Source organism: Pieris napi, chromosome 9, assembly GCF_905475465.1.
Source record: "Pieris napi chromosome 9, ilPieNapi1.2, whole genome shotgun sequence".
Taxonomy (NCBI): domain Eukaryota; kingdom Metazoa; phylum Arthropoda; class Insecta; order Lepidoptera; family Pieridae; genus Pieris; species Pieris napi.
In genome coordinates this window covers 382,405-403,554 of record NC_062242.1, presented here as the reverse complement: position 1 = coordinate 403,554, position 21,150 = coordinate 382,405, and the positions used below count along the sequence as shown (strand labels likewise).

General features: G+C 31.2%; 2 protein-coding genes across 3 annotated transcripts; both read right to left on the bottom strand.

Annotated features, from left to right (window-relative positions):
• Positions 1 to 3,011: 3,011 nt before the first annotated feature.
• Positions 3,012 to 8,964, bottom strand: LOC125052588 (circadian clock-controlled protein daywake-like). Its single transcript, XM_047653514.1, has 5 exons — positions 8,790 to 8,964; positions 6,382 to 6,601; positions 4,803 to 4,933; positions 4,345 to 4,500; positions 3,012 to 3,203 (listed from the first exon to the last, which is right to left on the bottom strand). The coding sequence occupies exons 1-5, from the start codon at positions 8,857 to 8,859 to the stop codon at positions 3,037 to 3,039; spliced, it is 744 nt and encodes a 247-aa protein (XP_047509470.1). The 5' UTR covers positions 8,860 to 8,964; the 3' UTR covers positions 3,012 to 3,036.
• A 2,814-nt stretch (positions 8,965 to 11,778) lies between these two features.
• Positions 11,779 to 20,563, bottom strand: LOC125052689 (circadian clock-controlled protein daywake-like). 2 transcript variants are annotated; one of them, XM_047653670.1, is made up of 5 exons: positions 20,231 to 20,563; positions 13,773 to 13,992; positions 13,054 to 13,184; positions 12,517 to 12,672; positions 11,779 to 12,029 (listed from the first exon to the last, which is right to left on the bottom strand). In XM_047653670.1, exons 1-5 carry the CDS (start codon positions 20,310 to 20,312, stop codon positions 11,863 to 11,865), a joined length of 756 nt encoding a protein of 251 aa, XP_047509626.1. In that variant the 5' UTR covers positions 20,313 to 20,563; the 3' UTR covers positions 11,779 to 11,862. The 2 variants fall into 2 exon arrangements, with proteins under 2 accessions (XP_047509626.1, XP_047509627.1); XM_047653671.1 differs by lacking the exon at positions 20,231 to 20,563 and adding an exon at positions 17,081 to 17,177.
• Positions 20,564 to 21,150: the final 587 nt, after the last annotated feature.

Here is a 21,150-nt window from a genome sequence, read left to right as displayed (position 1 = left end):
ACAATTTCCATACCACAATATCTTTTGGCTATTAACTGCAAATCCAATTCCACTTTAGCGAAATCATTAACAGTTTTAACCTAAAAATAAACGAAGCCAAGGCTGCAAATCGAAAAATATGTTCCACATATCGAGTGGTTTAAAGTACTAGAAATTCCTATTTGTACACTCGTTCAATACTTACTGAATATTCCATAGCTTGTACGAGATAATGACGTGACGGTAGTGCAATATACACGCTTTTAAAATACAACTTCCGTCATATAAACACGTCTAAATGAAGCTTTAGTGTGTGAGTCACGTTCCTCTCATAATTTATAACAGAATCGGGACGTTTTAAATGCATTTTTACTCAAGAAAATGTTGAAGATATCATTGCAAAATTATTTTATATGAGGTATTGAATTTTACTCGGCTTTTACGAGTTAATGAGCTTTTGAAGGTTCACGCTATGGGTGCTAATTGGTCTGTTAAGGTAAATATATTAATTAAGCTTAGTATATGTTGTTAGGGAATCACTTACGTCTACTACAACACTAGCCCATAAGTGATATTGCGTATATTTTACTAAACTTTATCTCACATTACATTAATTTCCAAAGCGTATTTGTTTCCAGAAATTTAAATCTCTAAGATACATGGATGAAATGATGAGATGATACATACATTAGATGAAACAAGTCAGTGCAAAAATTCGTGATTATTTGGTTTAATAGGCAAGCAAGTGATCTGCCTTCTGTGCCTGACACACGCCTCTAACATTTTCGGTCTAGGGAATTCCAGTTTACTCGCGATGTTTTCCTTCACTGTAATAATAACACAAAGCGAATAATATGCAAATATCCATGTAATTTACTGTGCAATTCAATTTCGTATCACGTACGAGTAACCGCAATAACTATTAATTCTTATTAATAATGTTGAACGCCGTGACTTTTGACCCGGCATTATTATCTTCGCCATTTTAATTGTCCCTTTATAATATATCCTTTAGTAGTTTCTTGCTACTTTATACATTATAAACGATTATGTTATACATTCCTAATTGCTTATTATCTAGTTGCACTGTAGTTAGTAATACGTTATAATTTGTTAGTAATGTCTAATAAAGTCATGAAAATAATAAATGTTTCAAACACAAACATGCTTGTAGTTTTCATCTTTAGTAAGAAGATCAAAGGTTTAATAATTATTTATTACTTAAAAGTGTAAATCAACGATCGTAAATCTTGTCTTGGTAACTATAGGTTTTTAACACCCATACTTTATATATTGTATATAAGAGAGTTTTTGAGTGATTACATTGGATTTTTCTTCTATGTTTAATAAAATATCCTTCTAAACCTAAACTACTAGTCAGTCTTCCTATGCTAGGGAATAGATTGCTTACAAATTCAATTAAACAGTAACGATTTTACTTTATCGAACATTTCCACATATGAAGTACAAGGTACATGTCGTAAATGTGTTCCCAGACTGACAAAGACTACGAAAGGGCGTTACTCCTGTCCTTGCCAACTGTGACAAATTGTCATAGATATAAGATATATTACGCGAGACTCCCTTACAATGGCTTAACGATGAATTATAGGATTGGAGGTGTTTTTCAATGAAATCAGGTTCGGTTGTTTTTCGTACTACATATTTATATAATAATACTTATTCCTTGTGTCAGATTACAATACTGTTCCAGCTATTTTGGGGTGGCAGGTGTGTACCCCACACACGTTGCGTTCCTTTACCGGGAAGTATTAATAATTAATTAAACCCACAAACAGATCCATTAATACACAGGCGAGGTTCGAACGTGCGACTGCTTACTTACACACCAAACCACTATTTAGGCTCATTTTACTTGATTCCAGGATGGTAGTGTGTTATAAAAATCATATTTAACATATAATGATTTATTTAGTTTACTTCTGCCTCGTAATTACCTACTTAAATACATAATTGTGACTCATCAACCATTGGGTTAGCTTTTAAATTTTTGTTTATATATATTTTTACTTTATTTTAGTTATATGTAGTAAGTGTTACATGTTATTTTATGTTCTTTTTGTTAATTATTTATGCACTTCTTGTACCTACTTCACCCTCTGTAGGTGTTTCTTTTTTAATGTTCCATACTAGGGTTGCATGAAAGAAATCGCTTGTTAGCGATAAGACCGCCAGTTGCCTACAAACTTATGTAACTTGCTTTTTTATATGTATATTTTTGTATAAGGTAACGAAGTGTAAATAAGTAAATAAATCATATTATTTTTAAAAAGCTTATTTTTTACGATAAAATTACTGAATGATAGTATAGATAGATTAGGTAAAGAAGAATTATTAGCTATAAGTCGGTGGAGGTAGTAACGATTAAATTGAGTTGTTGGCCGCGATAGGCGGGCTGAGTGCTGTTGACCGAGAATTAAGTTTTGCTACAATATTTACACTGACGTTTTTGTATGTAATAGCTAGTAAGTATTTATAATAAACATTAATAAAAAATTATTATAATAATACCTTAAATTTGTAGAGAAAGGAAACAGTTACGGTTTTAAAATTACTGGATTTTATTTTATTTTTTAGGAAATCTGCCCGAAACCAGTCCAATAATTTAAGTTTTCTTATTATTACATATACATAGTTACATCTAACGAAATGTTTAGATGGCATTTTTATCAACTATCGCTAAAAAAATGATTTTTCGACAAGATATAAAAGTTTATGATTTAGTGTTACTATGCGCGACATTCTACACTATAATGTTAATTATATGAACACGATGACAGATTATTAAAAATTACACGGCCTTGGATTTCCAATAACAAACACATTAAACATGAATATTTTATTCATAAATCACAAATATCTGTATTATAATATATTTTTTTAATAATTAATTTCAATTGTTTAATTAAAATAACTATAATAATATAAATCTCGATAGTTCATGTAACCTCAAACCCGATACATTGTTGGCTTCAGCTAAGATTTTTCGCGCTAAAAACATTTAAACACTGTTTAATCAACCGAATCGCTTAAATATTAATTTTGAGGTATGGGCACATTGATTAATTCTTCATACGGCACAGCGACGAAGAATTTCTCAATAGTTCTTATAGCTAAGTCAACTGCATAGTCTACTATGGGTTTCCCAAATTCTTCGGCTACTGTTTTCCAATTTTCGTTGAGGAAGTTCAAAACTGTGGCACCTGAAAAACAAAGTGAAATTGAAAGTAAAAGTAGTCAATTACCTAGAAAGTGAACATAGGATACCAAGTTTCTACCTAGTGCATTACTAACTAAGAATGGTTTATGTATTTTTTTAATTTATGAAATATAACTGTTTTAACAATATCCTTTAAAATACAGTTTTGAAAGTTTGCCCTTCTTATAGCGAGGACAATTTCAACATAATTAAGGCAACTATTGAAGTAACTAAATGCAGGCATTCTGTTTTTGGAGTATAAATAATATGTAGAATTTATTAAAATACATAAACTTCAAGGTAATAAACTGTAAACATACTAAAGCCTCCATACCTGTTGATTGCTTTATTCCTATTGCTATACCTCCATTGTATGTCCGTAACTGCTATTATGCCAAATCTAGTTTACAGTACGGAATTTCAAGAATGTATCACTAAGCATTTTTATTCTAAATTATTTACTTTTAGAGGATATAAAAAAAAGGATTGAAGCGTCTAGATAAATTTACAGAACTAGATAGGTATAAATACGGATGCGAAACTTAAGATTTTCGTTAATTATTTTTATGTATGCGGTGTGCGGTTTACTCGCATAATTAATTTCTGAGGTGCGTTTACCCTCGACACCCTTGTAATTATATTACCGCCCCGTCAGCGTTTAGGACTTAATTAAATTCATTTAGAAATAAAATATATGTAGTACACAAAATTCTTGTTATGTTCAAAATAACATCGCTCTGGGAAATTTTAACGATGTGTCGATGTAACCCCCATTAGTGGCGCTACAACCTTTTTAGGTCTGGGCCTCAGATATCTGTATCTGTTTTATGATCATTTGTCAATCTAAAATTGAATGATATGTTTCACTAAGACTTGAGCCTTGGTTAGTGTCTACCCTACTTACTGAAGATATAGATAATTATTTACGTATAATGAATTGGTATATTATAGAAGTATATATAGAAGAACCACCAACACCAAAGTATCGTATCAGTTAAAAATCAAACAATCTCATCTAGATTTAAACTTAAGAAAGTTTTTATGTAGGTAACCTAAAGGTTTTGATCTCAGCCTCGAACATATGAGGTTTTTGATTTGCAAAAACAAATTATTATTCTTATCAAAGAAGATATGTCAGTACTTACTTAATTCTTTGCTTTCTTTAAATAGATTCTGCAAGTCGAAAGTCATTTTGTCCCCGTAGTCGAACGTGTATTTGTAGTTCCTTAGTGCAAAGTGATTCAATCCTTTGGCATCTTTTACGTATTTAGTATTAATATCAACCTTCATTCTAAGGTTGGCTGGAATAAATTGTTTGAGTTTTAATTAATATTGTTTTAAAGTTAGTTGCCGCTTAATATTCCTGCCATTATATAATCATTTACAGCAAGAGATTGTCTGACTCGCAATTTGTCATCAAGTCAACGCTTGATAGAAATCTGTATATTACATTTAATTATGTAAAAAGCTGTAAAAGTTATTAAAATGTAGCTTATTGTAGCTGTACCTTACATATAGACAAAGTATCATTGGTCCTAATAATCTTTTCGAAATAACGAAACTGCTGGTAAAAGCTAGTACAAAACACATGACTGGTACTTACTCAGTTTGACTTTAGCGTCGCCCTCTCCATTTATCGGGAAGAGCAATATCTTCCCGACTGCGTCATACTGTCCTTTTATCGTTAAATTGCAGTGGAAGTCCAGAACAAAGTGTCGCTTCTCTAACTCAGAGCTAAAATATATACAGTTTCATTAAAATTAATTTTACAATTTAAAATTATACAGATTTAGACTGAATTATACATGGAGTACCTAAAATATAATACAGATTAAGGCTTTTTACTAGCCTGTCTTCTAAACTTCGGATTTTAATATCTAGATACGGAAAGCGTTTGTCGGAATGGGTAATATAAAAATTACGCCATTGAAATGTCTATGATATATATTTCTTGTTTCTGCGATAATAATAACTTCATTAAATTAAATAAAAAATAATTAGCATTAAAATTATAAGGGTGGCAACGAGCGGCCTTATCGATAACAAGCCATCTTTTTGAGGAATCCCTAGTAGGAAGACAGAAAAGAAATATTAAGGGTAAAGTGCAAGAAGTGTATAATCAAATTAACGAAAAAAAATACAAGTACTGAAAAATTATAGAATTACGAAACATAATTTAAACTAATAAAAAATAATTTACTACAAAATAAACTAAAAGCTAATCTCACGGATTCATGAATTACAGTATAGCAAAAACAATACAGTTTCCATTAAAAGTGAACAGAAGTAAAATTTCGGAAGCTAAATTCATTTATCTACGTTAAAGTCATGCGGTAACATTTCCCAAAGCTCTCAAGATTAATTTAATTAATTAACCTAGAATTGAGAGGGAGATATTGTGTCGGGGAGATTTTAGATCACTATGAGATGTGACATTTACCAAAACATGTGTTAGTTGGTATTTTATGAATTAATTAAGAAGTTTACATCACGAACGACAAACAAAAATGTCACTAGATATTCCTCGTCTTCGTGATATAAATTAGGAAAATCTCTGCCTAACACTCGTTCTCAACATTTTGATGAAACAAAGGCTAAATTATTTGATAATACATAGGATATTCAGGGACGTATTCTGATCTAAGAATACCGCAGTCTCCCTATTTCATTTAGAGAACCGTTACACTAAGCGTCTTTCCGTTTGACGAAGTGATTGTATCACACAAAATGTAATATTTTGATGTGAAAACTTCTTTAGCGGCGTTGTACACTTTTTTTGGAATGGGTAAAAAATGTTAAACTCGCGTCAGGACACGTGACCTGATCGAAAATTCGTAAGACGGATGGAGAGTAGACAGCTGGCGCGGCATATTTAATGTAATATAAATTATTGTCATGTTTGTGTACGATATATAATTAGCGCAATAAATAAATATTGTATTCTACCACATAAATGATAGTACTTTTATACTGATAATTAAAGCAATTCATATTCAAGATTCACTTCTGCCGGCACTCCCGGAGTGCAACCTGTCGTTTTTTAAGTTAGTTAGTTAGTTAAGATTAAAAATTAGAGCGCACAGATGTTGGTACGTATACAAAATAACAAAACAAAACAGAAACAAAAATGTGGGTAGACATAATAAACTTGATCAGATATACTAAAATGGCCGAAAACTTACATTACATTATCAACGATGCAGTTTCTAAAGCCGGACACTTTCCCCTGATAAAAAGTTACTTTCAGTCCAGTTAGAGGAATTGCTAACTTCTCAATGACGAAGGGATCCAACGAGGGCACTCCAAGCTCAGGAAGGCCTTTTACGAATTCGGGAATAGCTTCCTGTGTTGACTTGACAAGACATTCTCTGCTTGTTTCGTTGCACGGATGGATAAAGTCCGCTAAAAAAAACAATTTTTCATAAATGGTAACTTAGACTCTTATACATTCTTAGATTATAATATTTATAAAAGTTTAAATAAAACCAAGCTTCATCATCATGTATTGTTCATTTATTAAGATAGTAAAAAGTAACAAATAATTTAACATTTCTTTATGAAATAAAAATGTTTTTAATTATTCTTCTGTACCCTAATTTTATAGTAAACTAAAATATTAGAATAATTTTGTACAATTAACATTGTGAGAAATTCTATAATGTGTTTCACAAGTGTTTTGTTCATAAATGAATGCATCTGTACATGGATATTTAATCATACTAGTAATTAGTCATATCAAATACTCAATTTGTCTGAAGATTTTTCTCACGGTTATCAAACAAAAAATCAAATGTTATTATTGTTTTTTTTTTTATGTTACTATCATGATTCTATTGTTTAAATTAAAGTTCCCTTAGTCCATGTATATGATGAGGTATGATGCAATGGTATCTTAAAGAAACTTGATCAACCTACAATGTAGGAATAAAATTTACTTAAGTTGAGACTCTGAAATCTGTTGAATTATCCGAAGGTTTGTAATGTGATATGTAAGGCTCAAAATAACAACAACAATAACAACTAATCAGCAATATAGTATACAAAACAATTCAATATATTGTTTTTATATCAATGGGGCCAAGTAAAATCTTCCAGATTAATTGCGTGAACTATGAATTCCCGTTAATGAATGGCATGGAACAAACGCATTCCATTTCTTTCCTTCAATGTTTCCTTACAATGTTTTCCTTCATCACAGGATGGATGTGATGATTGCCTACACAAAAATGGATATCTAATGGTCAGACCAGTCGGGATTTAAACTCATGACCTAAGTGGTCTAATACTCTAGTCTAGTACTTTATTATGTTATATTCATATGATGTAAATAATATAGGGAATTGTATTTTCATGCTCAGATAATAAGGTTATTATGACCTTAACAAATGCGCGACCTTACCTTTAATATGAAATTACTTTGCCAGTTTACAACTTTAAACAATATAATTATTATAGGAAGTATAATTGCATCATAAAAATATACAATGTAATAGATTTATAACTATACTAGTAGACTCGGCCAAGCGTTGCTGTGGCTAAGATTTTTGTTGTATTACATAGTAGTAAACTATTCAAAAGAAAAGGCAGGAGAACATCAATCCACCATGCTTTTTTGGTGGTGGTAGCTTATGTGAAACGTTGGTAATTATTTTGATAAGGATCAATATCTAGGTACGAATAAAGAGCCTTTTCTAGCGGTGGTATTTTAATAAAAAAATAATAATAAAAGGACGCTTATTGTGACGTAACTATAAAAGATAGAGACATGCTGTCGCGACATTGTTTATAGATAGTGATGTGTCCTGAAAAATTGTAATACATCATTTTGTTCTATCATTAATAGTTTTCGCAGCGCACACGATTGAAGGAAGTTTTTTGTTTATTTTTTACACCTTGGGTTAGATTATTCAAGTTTTAGTAAGCATCCCTAATTTTTTGAAAATGAAACATAGCTTATGTCACTCGGGAATAGTGTAGCTTGCCAACGGTGAAAGAATTTTTGAAATCGGCCCAGTAGTTTCGGAGCCTATTCATTTCAAACAAACAAAAAATCAAACCTTTCCTCTTTATAATATTAATATATTAATAAGTATATAAGTATAAGTATAGATAATTATTACCTATAACTTAGTATACTAGCTGATCTATGTGTGTATTTTGGTGAGTACGAATAATTTCACGTTAATAAATTAAATAAATATCATAATATGATTGTTTTATCAAATTATTTAAATTTGTGTGTGAAAACATTTTTACCTTTTTTTGTATAAAAAACTCTTTTGTATAAAATCTTATGCATGCTATTACACGTACAAAATTCATATTTAAGAGTTATTAAATTTAAAATACATAAACGAATTTATATTTTTGTTTATTATAGTTTAATAATGGAATGTTTAAAAATGTGCAAGAATAAAATTTAGGCTTAAGAAAATTCTTGTTAATTCATTAAGAAAACATCGTTTTAAATTCGACACGTTACACAACTTTAAACTTTTAATTTAATTAACTTAATACTCGATAAACATTTTAATTTTCCAACAGATTTGTATATTAGATTAGTTTAACAATGAGAGCCAAAAATACTTACGTGCAATTTTCGCGTCACAAAAACAGAGAAAACATAAGACAAATATGACACAATCCGTTCGTATAATCATTATTGATGTTTGCTGTCGGGATCACCAACAGTTCTTGAATGAGGAATAAATGTTTTATATCTATGTAGACTCTATTGGACCTTCGATCTGACATTGCAGCCAGCACGGTGTTAACCGGTTGTTTTAAATTACCGATCGGTGATTAGTAAAAAAAATATTACTGTGTTTCTGTATTTTTTTATTTTTGTTATCCGAATGAACTCGTCGTCTTTTGTTTTGTTTGTAATTATAACCTCATATTTATTGAAATACTTGTATTTTTCGATAAACGATATTAGTGCGATTCATAGATGCTCACAGTGAAAACGTGACTTAATTATTCAACGTTATAATCTAAATAGCACTAAATCAAGTGCAGTATTTAGCAGTATTTAAAATAACGGCGAAAATGATAGAAACATTACTCTTATTATTAATATAATATAAATATAAAATTGCACCTACCCTAAAATGAGAAACATATCTATGAAATGTTGTTTTTTTATTTTTCCTATAATTTTCATGTATCTGAACGTAACACCCAAAAATGTCAAGGTAAAAAGCATCAAGAATCTCAAAAGCGATCTAATATAACCTCTACTAGACATTTCCTTATTTGAGATACATTATTCATATTTAACACAAATTTAATTTCTTTGAGCTTCGCTGCACACACATGTTTTTCTTGTTTCTGAATAATTATAATGAAACACGAGACCTCGTAAGATGTTTTGGGTCCTTTCACTGTAGCGCTCCCCTATTTCGCTTCGCCCAGTGGAGGGTAAACGCTTATAAAATAATAATTAAAATTAGCTTATTCTTCGATGGTTGAGTCTTCAATAATCTTATGTGGAGCTAAGTGTAAGGTTGCAACTGCATACAAGCATCTTGTAAAATGACTTGGTGATTAAAAGGAATAGCGGATACAGTGGCCAGTTCTGCTAGTTCGTTCTACGTCTTTGATTTGAGAACTGGCAGAAAATTAATAAATATTTGATTTTATTTTTACGTATAACAAATATTTCGTACATAAAAAACAAATTAATTATTTTCCTTTTTATTGAAATCAACTACTACTACAACTATCTAAAGAATATTATATAAAATTCATAAGAATCGTGGATATTATTCCAAGTCACTCCTGCTTTACTTATGTGCCTTTTTTTTCTTGTTGGGAAATCAATTTACTGATCTCCGCGCTGGGGCAACGATTTAAAAGTGACGCGGGGAGTGTGGAGGTCTGTCTGTATGGTGCAATGGATCCCTACGCACTAAAACCCAACAGCTCCATCTGTTCGTTATGGACGGGAGGCGCGGTAACAGTTTCACTTAATCCGGGTCTCCGTCATGAGCGTCTGCAGTGGGAGCCCAATTACCTATTTGCCTGCTTCAATAGTTTATCAATGTATCCTGAATTTATGTTCCCATGTGGACATACTTTTCTATGCTTCTTCGATTGGACGTTATATTATCAGAACAAAGAATAATTCTTCAATAGCTTAAGTTGGACATCCGGTAACATGCTTGTCCTATCCATCATCAACTTAGTAACACTATTTTTTTCAGTTCACTATTTCTGATAAATGGTTTCTTGGCTTTATTTTCCAATATTTATTTTGTGTAATATATATAGTATGTAGGAATGCAAACACAACGGTTTTAATGTATAGCTTAACTTTGTTCAAAAATAAAAACGGAACACACATTGACAATATAGAAAATGGATGTTTTTATTCGCATAAATTTTGTCTGAAATCGAAAAACGAAATCAATATAGGTTAATTATGAAATCAAAAAAAAATGTTTGAAAATAAAACAAAGGGGCTCTAAGTAATAAAATTCAATATTAGTAGAACAAGTGATATCTTTAACTTATCTAATAAGTCTCCTCCAACTTCGATTTTGTTCTCTTTGGAGTACAGACTCTTGGGCCATAGGGTTCAAGTGCACAGGCGCTAATTAAAGAATTAAGTAAGCGCCTGGTAGATGGTGCCGGTGACCTCAAATCTGGTGCTTTTCTCACTCAACGAAAAAGTATCGCAATACAGCGAGGAAATGCTGCCAGCGTTAAAGGTACACTTCCACGGGGACCACATTTTTTAAATTTGTTTTAATTTTCTAGTTAATGTTTAATTATTTTTATTAAGTACATAGTAATGTAGGTTAAGAAAATTATAAATACTGTATATTTGATTGTTATGTTTAAGTTTTAATAAATATAATCTATTAGTATAAAATTATACAAGTCCAATCGTGTTATTTAATTTTAAGTGCCGAGTAATTCTATTATTAGTTTATAACCTATATTAAGGTGCTACAAAAATCTACGTAAGTATCTATCATCTTATATATTGTACAATAAAATACTTATTGCTACATCAGGCATATTGATGCCAACAACACCGTTGGAGATTTTTTATTGGTTAACTATACATTGTTTCAAAACTATAACACAAAGTATAAAGTTTATTCCTTACATTTTGCATTGTATAAATCATGTTTTTGTTAATATTAAAAAAAAGCTAAAAATTACGCACAAACAAAAATTGTGCATTTTGAAGAAAGCTTGTATTACTGAAAATTTAGTGAATATAGACAATATAAAGCAATATATATATACAACTTAAAATAGTATATTACACTTTTTAGAAATTAACTTTGGTAAGTCAAACACAGCGATAAAAATATTCAAATCCAAAATTTGGGATATTCTGTCAAAGTTTCATAAAATAAGGGTTTTATTAAACTGATTTAACTAAAGCTATTGTCTGCTTCTTTTCAGCACATTGGTATAAATTGGATGTCAATGCGAACGAGTACTACAGTTAAATTAGTGAAATAAGACTTAGTTCTTATAATTACAAGACCAATTGTGCTATATTTACATCGCTTCTATGTGCCATGACGCTATATTTTAAAACAAATTACAACGTAATATTATACGATAACTAAGTAAATGTAATTACATCTCTTCATTGGTAACATAAAACCAATACAGCCTTTCAATAGGTTTAAAAATTATAATTAGTACTTAGGTATAGGTACATGAAGTAATTCGTCATAAGGGACGGCATCGAAGAATTTCTTCGCTGTTTCTATTGTCACGTTCATTGCATAGTCCACAACTGGTTGTCCAAATTCTTCCGTCACAATTTTCCAATTTTCATTCAAGAACTGCAGTACTGTGTTACCTGAAATTGGGATCACTTAAAATTAATAGATATAAATGATTCAATTAAATTACAATCCATGAATTAAAGCTTTCACCGGTATAGACTGAAAGAAAATAAAAAGTATTTTAAGAGATTTTTTTAATTACATGCCGTGACAATTAAAGTCAATTGAGGTACAATTTTACATGAGTTAGGTCGTCACGATTACGGAAATTCGCGTGGTGGGAGGCGGAGAAGATTACGCTGGTACTGTGCCCCGTCCCGGGCGAATTCTGGTGGTGCCATGGGGTTTCAGTGGGTATGCACAGTACCGAGTCATACATAGCCCTTCACCTCAAAGCTTATGCGTAACGCATTTGTATACGGAAAAAAGATCGACATATGACATTGTTAACACTGCCATACCCGGATTTTTGTCTTCTAGACCGTAGAAACATGATTCAATTTTTATCTAAATTTATTCATAACTAAATAAGAAATTCACAATAAAAAACGAGATACATACTCAGCTCCGGATTTCCTTTGAATAAGTTGTTGATTGTGTAATGAACTCGGTCGCCGTAATCAAAGGAGTATCTATAACTCTTTATGCCGAAGTGGTCGCGCCCTTCTTCGTCCTTGAAATACTTTGTCTTTATGTTCAATTTTATTACTGAATTCACTGCAAACACAATTTATCTTTTGTAACAAATAAAGGAGTTATTTTATGTGTAATTTAATAATTAAATATATCTGCTAAAACTACAGAAATTAATTTTATTATTATGACAAAAATAGCATTGAAAGGTTCACAACTTGTCATTTTCTCTTTTAATTTTAGAAATTAAGAACACTTTTTATAGTTTTCATAATGTATTGTATTCGTGGAGGCTTTTTTATTATAAAACGATCGTTGTTTAATGGCGTCATCAGAAATATATTCATATTCATACACATTTTTACTTAGGTTATTATTGCCAAATGGGGTATATACATGATATTATACTTATTCTATTACCCTTAAGGTGTTCAAATATTTTTAGGTTTAAATTCAAAATATTACCAATTTTTATTTTGGAGTCTCCTTCTCCATTTATCGGGAACAGCAACAGCCTCCCCACTGCTGTGTACTTCCCTTTGATCGTGATGTTGCAGCGTATCTCGAGAATAAATACATTCCTTTCCAAATAAGCTCTGAAATACGAATGTGAATTATTAACCGAATAAAAACATAATTACTTATATACAGTATTTACAATTTTCTTAACCTAAAATGCTCACAGGCGCTAATTAAAAATTTAAGTTGGCGCCTGGTACATAATACCGGTGACCTCAGAGCTGGTACTTTCCTCGCTCAACGAACAAGTATCGCAATACAGTGCGGAAATGCTACCAGCGTTAAAGGTACACTGTCAAAGGGTCCAAACTTTTTAAATTTGTTTTAATTTTCTTTTTATTAATTATTTATATTATTTATATGTACGTTAACAAAATTCTAAATAATTAGTTAATATGATTATCCTTGATATGAAGCCCTATAATGTTCGATCGAAATTTTAGTCTATTGTTCGTTACTTTTGGAATCTATTCCTTTAATAAGTTGATGAGTTTCTATATAAAAAATCCTGTCTTTATATTAAAAGCCGTGTTTATGAAAATAACAAGCCAAGTAAACACAGTAAATGGTTCACCAGTACTCTGGCCTATAAATCTAATCGGCAGTTAAACAGAGATACAATTGTGTTTTTATTACAGGTTTTAAAAAAATATTGGGTAACTCACTCAACATTCAGCACTTGGCACTTTTTAAGACCAGTGACTTTGCCATCTATGAACGTAACCTTGACACCAGGAAGCTGAATTGGCAGCTCTTCGATGACGAAAGGATCTAGCGGAGGCACTCCCAGTTCAGGGAGGCCTTGGGAAAACTCTGGAATTGCGTCTTGGGTAGCTTGCACTAGACATGCTGACTCGGTAGTATTGCAGGGGTGTATAAAATCGGCTGGAATAAGAAATAGATTCATGAAATAATATGTCTACTACGTACGAAAACTTAGCTCAGAGAATTTGAGGAACAATAGACTGACATTTTCACAAAGAATTCATTATTAATAATAATCATTTATATACAAGAAAATGGTACAAAAATGTTATGGTGGTACAATCTAAGAATAGAAGAAAGAATAAAAGTTACAATTTCATTATGAGTCATATCATTATAGTATATTCTTATATTATTTTATCACTACATCATCACATTATTAAAATATATTATTACGTTATCAAATTAATATTAATTATAATGTTTCACCCAAATATTAATAGATAAACATAATTTTTTTCAAAAGTAATTCATTAAGTCGTTTTTTAAAAACTTTAGTAGGAAGATCTTTGAATGTTTTTGGTAAATTATTATAAACCTTGATTGCCATACAAAAGGTGGTCTCCGTTATACGTTATATACACGTGTATTTTACAAGGTCATACAAATAACTTTACGGTAATTTAGGTCGCTTAAATATAGTGTTGGACCCTCGACAATTGCTGTTACAATTATTTCAGCACAAATAAAGCTAATTTAGAGATTTAATCAAACGCCAAGTACTTAATCAACAAATGCAATCGTGAATTGCGACTATTATCGAGTGAATTCAGTTTATGCTAGCGACATTGACGTTATAGCTATAGTACGTATCGAAAATGCCACGAATTTGTCACAAAGCTAAAGTAATACTTTGATTTCTACATACAATGACCACTATATAAGCCTTGACATGTTTAAGCTATCGAGGAATATGCTTTAAAGCAGTATTAAGTATATCCATAGCACTAAATCACCTGCATCATGAGCACAACCCACATACACATCACGTACCTTTCCCCTCACTTTTACACCATCATACAGCTCAATCGAATTAGGTAATATGTACTTAATATTTTTTATTGGTCTTTTCCTTACGTAAATATAATATAAACCTTTTTGTATATAATATCTATTCTATCTTTGGATATATATGTTTAGTATAATTGTTTTTTGCTGTATATAATGCAAGCTGTAGGAATACGAAATATATAATGTCAATATTTTGTAAATATCATATCGTTAGTGGCCTTTATGACGGTAGCAATATTGCTAACAGAATCCTAGTGAATAACGCAACCAAAACTTCATACGAAATATTATTACTAACAAGCTATTAAGTTATATTTCGTTTACTTAAGACAATGAATCTAAAGATGTCTTTAACTAATTATCATTTTTTTTCAAATTGATAAGATATATCTCTCACCGAAGCTTGGTTCACATCTCGTTAAGAAAATAATCTTTCTAGATGAAATATGGAATTATATAACATACCTATATGTCACTCGTTTGAAGTGTAAAACGCATCAAAACAACGTTGTACCGTTAGTCCAGTCAAATTATGGCTAAAAACGGGTTAAATAAACATGAGCGAACACAGTTTGGGGATTTTGAGGATCGATAGGGGGGTGTATTCTGAGCATAAATTCCAATTTGAGGGGTTGTACTGAGGTCAGCTCAAGGTCATTTCGATGGAAACGCGTTTAATTCGATATCTCAAGAATGGTTAGTGTTAGGCGAAAAATTGTAGAGACCTTTTCTTTTCCTAACTAAATTTACTAACTTTTTTATTTGAAACTTTTTTTTATAACATTAATATTTTTCAAGTTATTTCTCCCGCAAGGCAGAAATTTTACTTTTTTTTCAATTTTTCGTCGTTTTCTCCCCAACCATTCAATTTTATTAAATTTTACTGATCATCGAAGTGTAGATCTTTTAATTATGAACAATTTTGTTCTTAAACTTTTTTCCGTAATGCCAATACCTTCGGAGTTATAGATTACTTTACCGAGCGAAATCCGCGCCACTGTCGCAATATAAAAAGGTCAATCGATTAAACTACATATTTAAAAATTAGGTATTTAATTTAGGTAAATTTGGGTAAGAAGTAAATTAAAAATTAAAACTGTTTCACACATTTATTGATAGAAAAATAGGTTATAAAATTCGGAATATTAGGCACCCGAGGTCGATGGAAGTGATTCGTGAATATTCGTGGTCCTGTCGTCATCCTCGTCCATTGCGTCAAGATCATCATCGTCGATAACGTTCGCGACATTCGAACAATAGTTCTCTTGGCAATTGGTGCAAATCACTGAGCAAAAGAGGCCGGCCTTTCTGCATCCGCACGCTTTGCCGCATTTGGTTTTGCATTTGCACGCAATCGATCTCAGTAAATTATCATTAAATCATAATATATGATTAATAATGATAATTAATCAGTAATTATTAGCCGATAGCGATGTCATTGAAACCAGCTCCGGATAATTTAGGACGACGTATGCCCCGATACCGTCAGGACCACGAATATTCACGAATCACTTCCACCGACCTCGGGTGCTTAATATTCCGAATTTTATAACCTATTTTTCTATCAATAAATGTGTGAAACAGTTTTAATTTTTAATTTACTTCTTACCCATATTTACCTAAATTAAATACCTAATTTTTAAATAGTTTAATCGATTGACCTTTTTATATTGCGTGGCAGTGCAAGTGGCGCGGATTTCGCTCGGTAAAGTAATCTATAACTCCGAAGGTATTGGCATTACGGAAAAAAGTTTAAGAACAAAATTGTTCATAATTAAAAGATCTACACTTCGATGATCAGTAAAATTTAATAAAATTGAATGGTTGGGGAGAAAACGACGAAAAATTGAAAAAAAAGTAAAATTTCTGCCTTGCGGGAGAAATAACTTGAAAAATATTAATGTTATAAAAAAAAGTTTCAAATAAAAAAGTTAGTAAATTTAGTTAGGAAAAGAAAAGGTCTCTACAATTTTTCGCCTAACACTAACCATTCTCGAGATATCGAATTAAACGCGTTTCCATCGAAATGACCTTGAGCTGACCTCAGTACAACCCCTCAAATTGGAATTTATGCTCAGAATACACCCCCCTATCGATCCTCAAAATCCCCAAACTGTGTTCGCTCATGTTTATTTATTTCGTAATTTGACTGGAGTACGTTTGTATAACAAAGAACGCTTTAGTGGCTCATACATACCCAAGTACATACTCCGTCATCTCTTCCTTAATTTTAATGCACAAATATTAGTCAGATGGTGAATATGGAACATTAAACAAACAGGAACAAAGCGAAAGGTAAGACGGACCTTACTTTTACTTAAATAGTGAAATGAAGTTTTCGATATATTTATTAAGGCGGTCTGTCAAATCATAGAATACCCTCCACAAAATACAAAAATATACAGATTACTTGACAAGGCCGTCGCTAGACGATTGGGCGGATGCCAATGGGGATGGGAAAATCATAAGTTTTATAATGATGTAGATAAATGAAAGTTACTAATGAAATGAACGAAGAGCGGGCATCCGCTTTGGTGGTTAAAATATTCTAGGTAAACACTTTACTAATAAAGTTTGTTCGTTTGTCTTCTACGCCGCGCCCAAAGTAATTAATCAAACAGTGTACTGAAACTGAAAGTATCGCTTATGCCAATATGAAAAGTTTTGTGAGAGCTTACCGAGTTTAATCCATATTATAGAATTGCAAGCACTTGTTTCTTGTATGTATTGAAACAAAAATACTGCTTGTACTACATTTTTGAATGTCAATTATATATATATATATTTTAATTAATCTATTGTTGTCTTGATATGGTAATAAAAGCTAGTTTTACCTTTGAAGTGATTACAGATACTCTAATGGAGCTTCTTAATTAAAAAGACATTAGCGGAAGCAACTTGTGCGTTATTAATGGAATCATTAATAGAATTCTTATAATAAGTTTTTGATTGACAGTGACATTAACTATTTATATATATTAATTACCTTGTCACTTTTTATACTCACAATAGAACATTATTATTTATAGATTAAATTTGTTACAAAGAAACCAATGATTTTCAGACTTTTTTGATGTTACGAAATACGAAAAAATATTGATAAATTTTCGAACGTTAAATTTAGAAATAGATTTTAATGATGACTATACTTCTATAATGTCAATAAAGAGGAACATTTTCGTTTTTGTAACTTTGTAATGGCAGGCTAGTAACCCATTTATTCTTAAGTATTATTTTACTGAGACCACTTTTCGCGGATTCGTTATGCTTCTCTTTCTATTCTTTAAGTTTAAAGAGTTGATAAGTAATACCTAAATCGGAGGTTGAACATTCAAAAATATGTTGGTATAATACTTGTTATTTATTAAATACACGATGAAGAAAAAACCAATACGTCCAAAACCCAAAATTCGACGCGTCATGCACAGACGGCTGACTTGCATATAAAGAAAAAATATCAAGAAAATTGATTCAGAAATTTGAGGGCAAATTCCTGTTCTTATTATAGTGAACGCGATACTTGCAAAGCTGAGGCCGTGCGTTCGAATCACAGCTGTATAATAATATCTTCCCTTTGCATTTTAAGAGCAGCTGTGTGTTAGGCGCAGATGGCTGACCACCAAATTGTCTATTCAAAAAAAAAAACACGATATATATGCAGAATTCTAAGTTCAAAAGAAAACCTGAATACTACATAACTAATTTATATTTACATATCTAATGTACTTCTACCACACAATGGTAGATGAGGACAACTCCTACATATAAAAAAATATATCTACCTACATCCTAACACTAATAATCCAACTAACCACTAGTAAACTCAGCCAGAGTACAAAGAAATAGGTCTACCTTCTTAGAAACCTTATTAATTACATGCGGCGTCTAGCTAAGTTAGTGTGCGCGCCCGGTAGGTACTTCCAACAGTTGTGACCTCCGCCTCAAATTCCTGCTTGAATTGACAGGCCCATTCTCTTCATTACAACCACAATATTTGTAAATAATAAAAGATGCTCATCTTAAATTAATACTAGCTTGAAATATACTGGGTAGTACAAGTTTAAGGGCGTTGACAAAGTATTGCTATCTACCTGCAACCTGTTATGTTCTTTTCCAGAAAATCGAGTAGAAACCTGTGATGATTAATGAAACATACATATAAATGTGTCTATGTCCCATTGAGGGGTTACAGAACATCACACAACCAGAGAGTTAACCACAATAATAAAAATAAATAAGCAATATTGCTACATTAAGTACGGTCAAGTACAGCTATTGAGAGAAAAGGGAACTCCAATTAATAGTAGGGTGACATCAAAGGTCTCACCAACACATGCGTTATTTTGAATGGAGGCTTAAGGTAATTACAATTCCCTATTGGTAAGAAATAAAACCACACTATTACATAGTAATCATATAGTTAGATAGTAGATCGCTCGTCGCGCATTTGGGGAAATTATGTTTAATTGCAAAAACCCTCAAAGACTTTGTATAAAAAAATGTTTTTGTAATTTTATAAACTTATAACCCATTTTCGTTCTGACTAATTGTGTTTATTAAGAAACAGTTTTTAGAATTATTAAGTTTTTACGAATAACAGCTGTGACACTTTATTTTTTTTGTCTTGAGTTAATGTTTAAAAGATTTGAATTATTACATTATAGAAAAAACAAAGCTAGAGTGGTTCCAAGGTATACTGTGAGGTTAGCCGAGTGCAAACATTGAATTTTTGATTGACAAACATCCATTTAAGTTGAGAAACCTGAAGACTATGCATAATTTGTTCTGTATGCCGAGGGTTAAGTGGTTTGCATGAAGAACTAAGCAATTTTATAGAGAAAAATCTGAGCAAATTTCTCAGTCTAGTCTAGATATATATAGTAATTTTAAAAGTGCGGAAATTGTAATGACTTAACTCGTTAAGATAACGTTAGATAATTATAAAATTTAACTCTTAATAGATATAATTAAAAATATTGCAGATCACTTATTTAGACCACTCACCACTTCTGTATTTATTTCATTTGAAATACATTTTTTCACAGATTATATTTATAATTCAAAACTGTAAGAGTAAGAAATTATACCCTTGATACGATTCTGGTGTCGGTTCAATATAATTTATTTAAAAATCTTTAATCTAGTATTGTACAAGTACACTAAAAAGAATCCAATTTGTATTTTATTTCAAATCGGTACCGTGATATTGCATTTTATAAAATCGACATAACAACTATAAAACATTTATATTAAAAATAATTTAAATTGTAATTAAAACTTAAAACAAATTCTTCATGTTGATCAATGGATAGAGTTAATAAACTAAATAATTATAGTAAAAACTTACGCGCGATTTTTCCCGTAACTGCACAAATGAAGGCCGCCACTACAGCCACAAAAGTGAAAACTATAACATGCCTTTTACACATGGCAACCACTGTCAATATATCACAGGATGATGATAACTCTGAACGTTTCAACCGAGACACGTTAGCTAATGAAAAATGATGTTCCTTCTCATTTTCGATTGCATCAATTCTAGTTGCTCTTTGCCAATGTAGTCAGTTTTTCATGCAACACTGCGTGCTAATCCGTTTTATAAATGTGTTTGCATCGCACGCTATGCACCGAACTGCCTGCGCCTAGACGCGGTCATATTCTGGACCTAAATATCGAAATCGTTATGCGATAAGCCCCACTTTCAATTACCAAGAAAAATACTTAGTGCAGAATAAATTTTTAGTACAGTTTTGTGGTTTTCAATGTCATTATCTATATTTATCATATTTAAGTGAACTAAACATTACACTGGTACCTTGGAAGATGTACACTTGAAAAGGCTGACCATTTCTTAATGTCAAACTATTTAAAGTAATGCGTATGTTAATATGTTAGTTTATTTGATTACTTAAACATACAACATAAAAATGAACATTAAGACCGGTCACTCTTTACTGCACGACCTTTACGTGAGATGAATTTTTAGTTTAGTATAACATAACTGACCTAAATAAAAAATAAAAAATATACGTATATACATTTTGCTTAAATGCACGCATGTTTTGGTCATACGGTTATTTAAGACTTGAGTTGAAAAACCTAGAACGAAAGAAAAAGTGTTTCGGGTTGGCGGGTACGTCATAATTAGTGCTATGTTCCTACCCTCCTGTTCCATTTTTCACTCCTTAAATAATATAAACTAACGGAATAACACCGTTTCGTTTAACTTTACAGGTCATCATTGCAAATTTATTTATTGTTGTATAG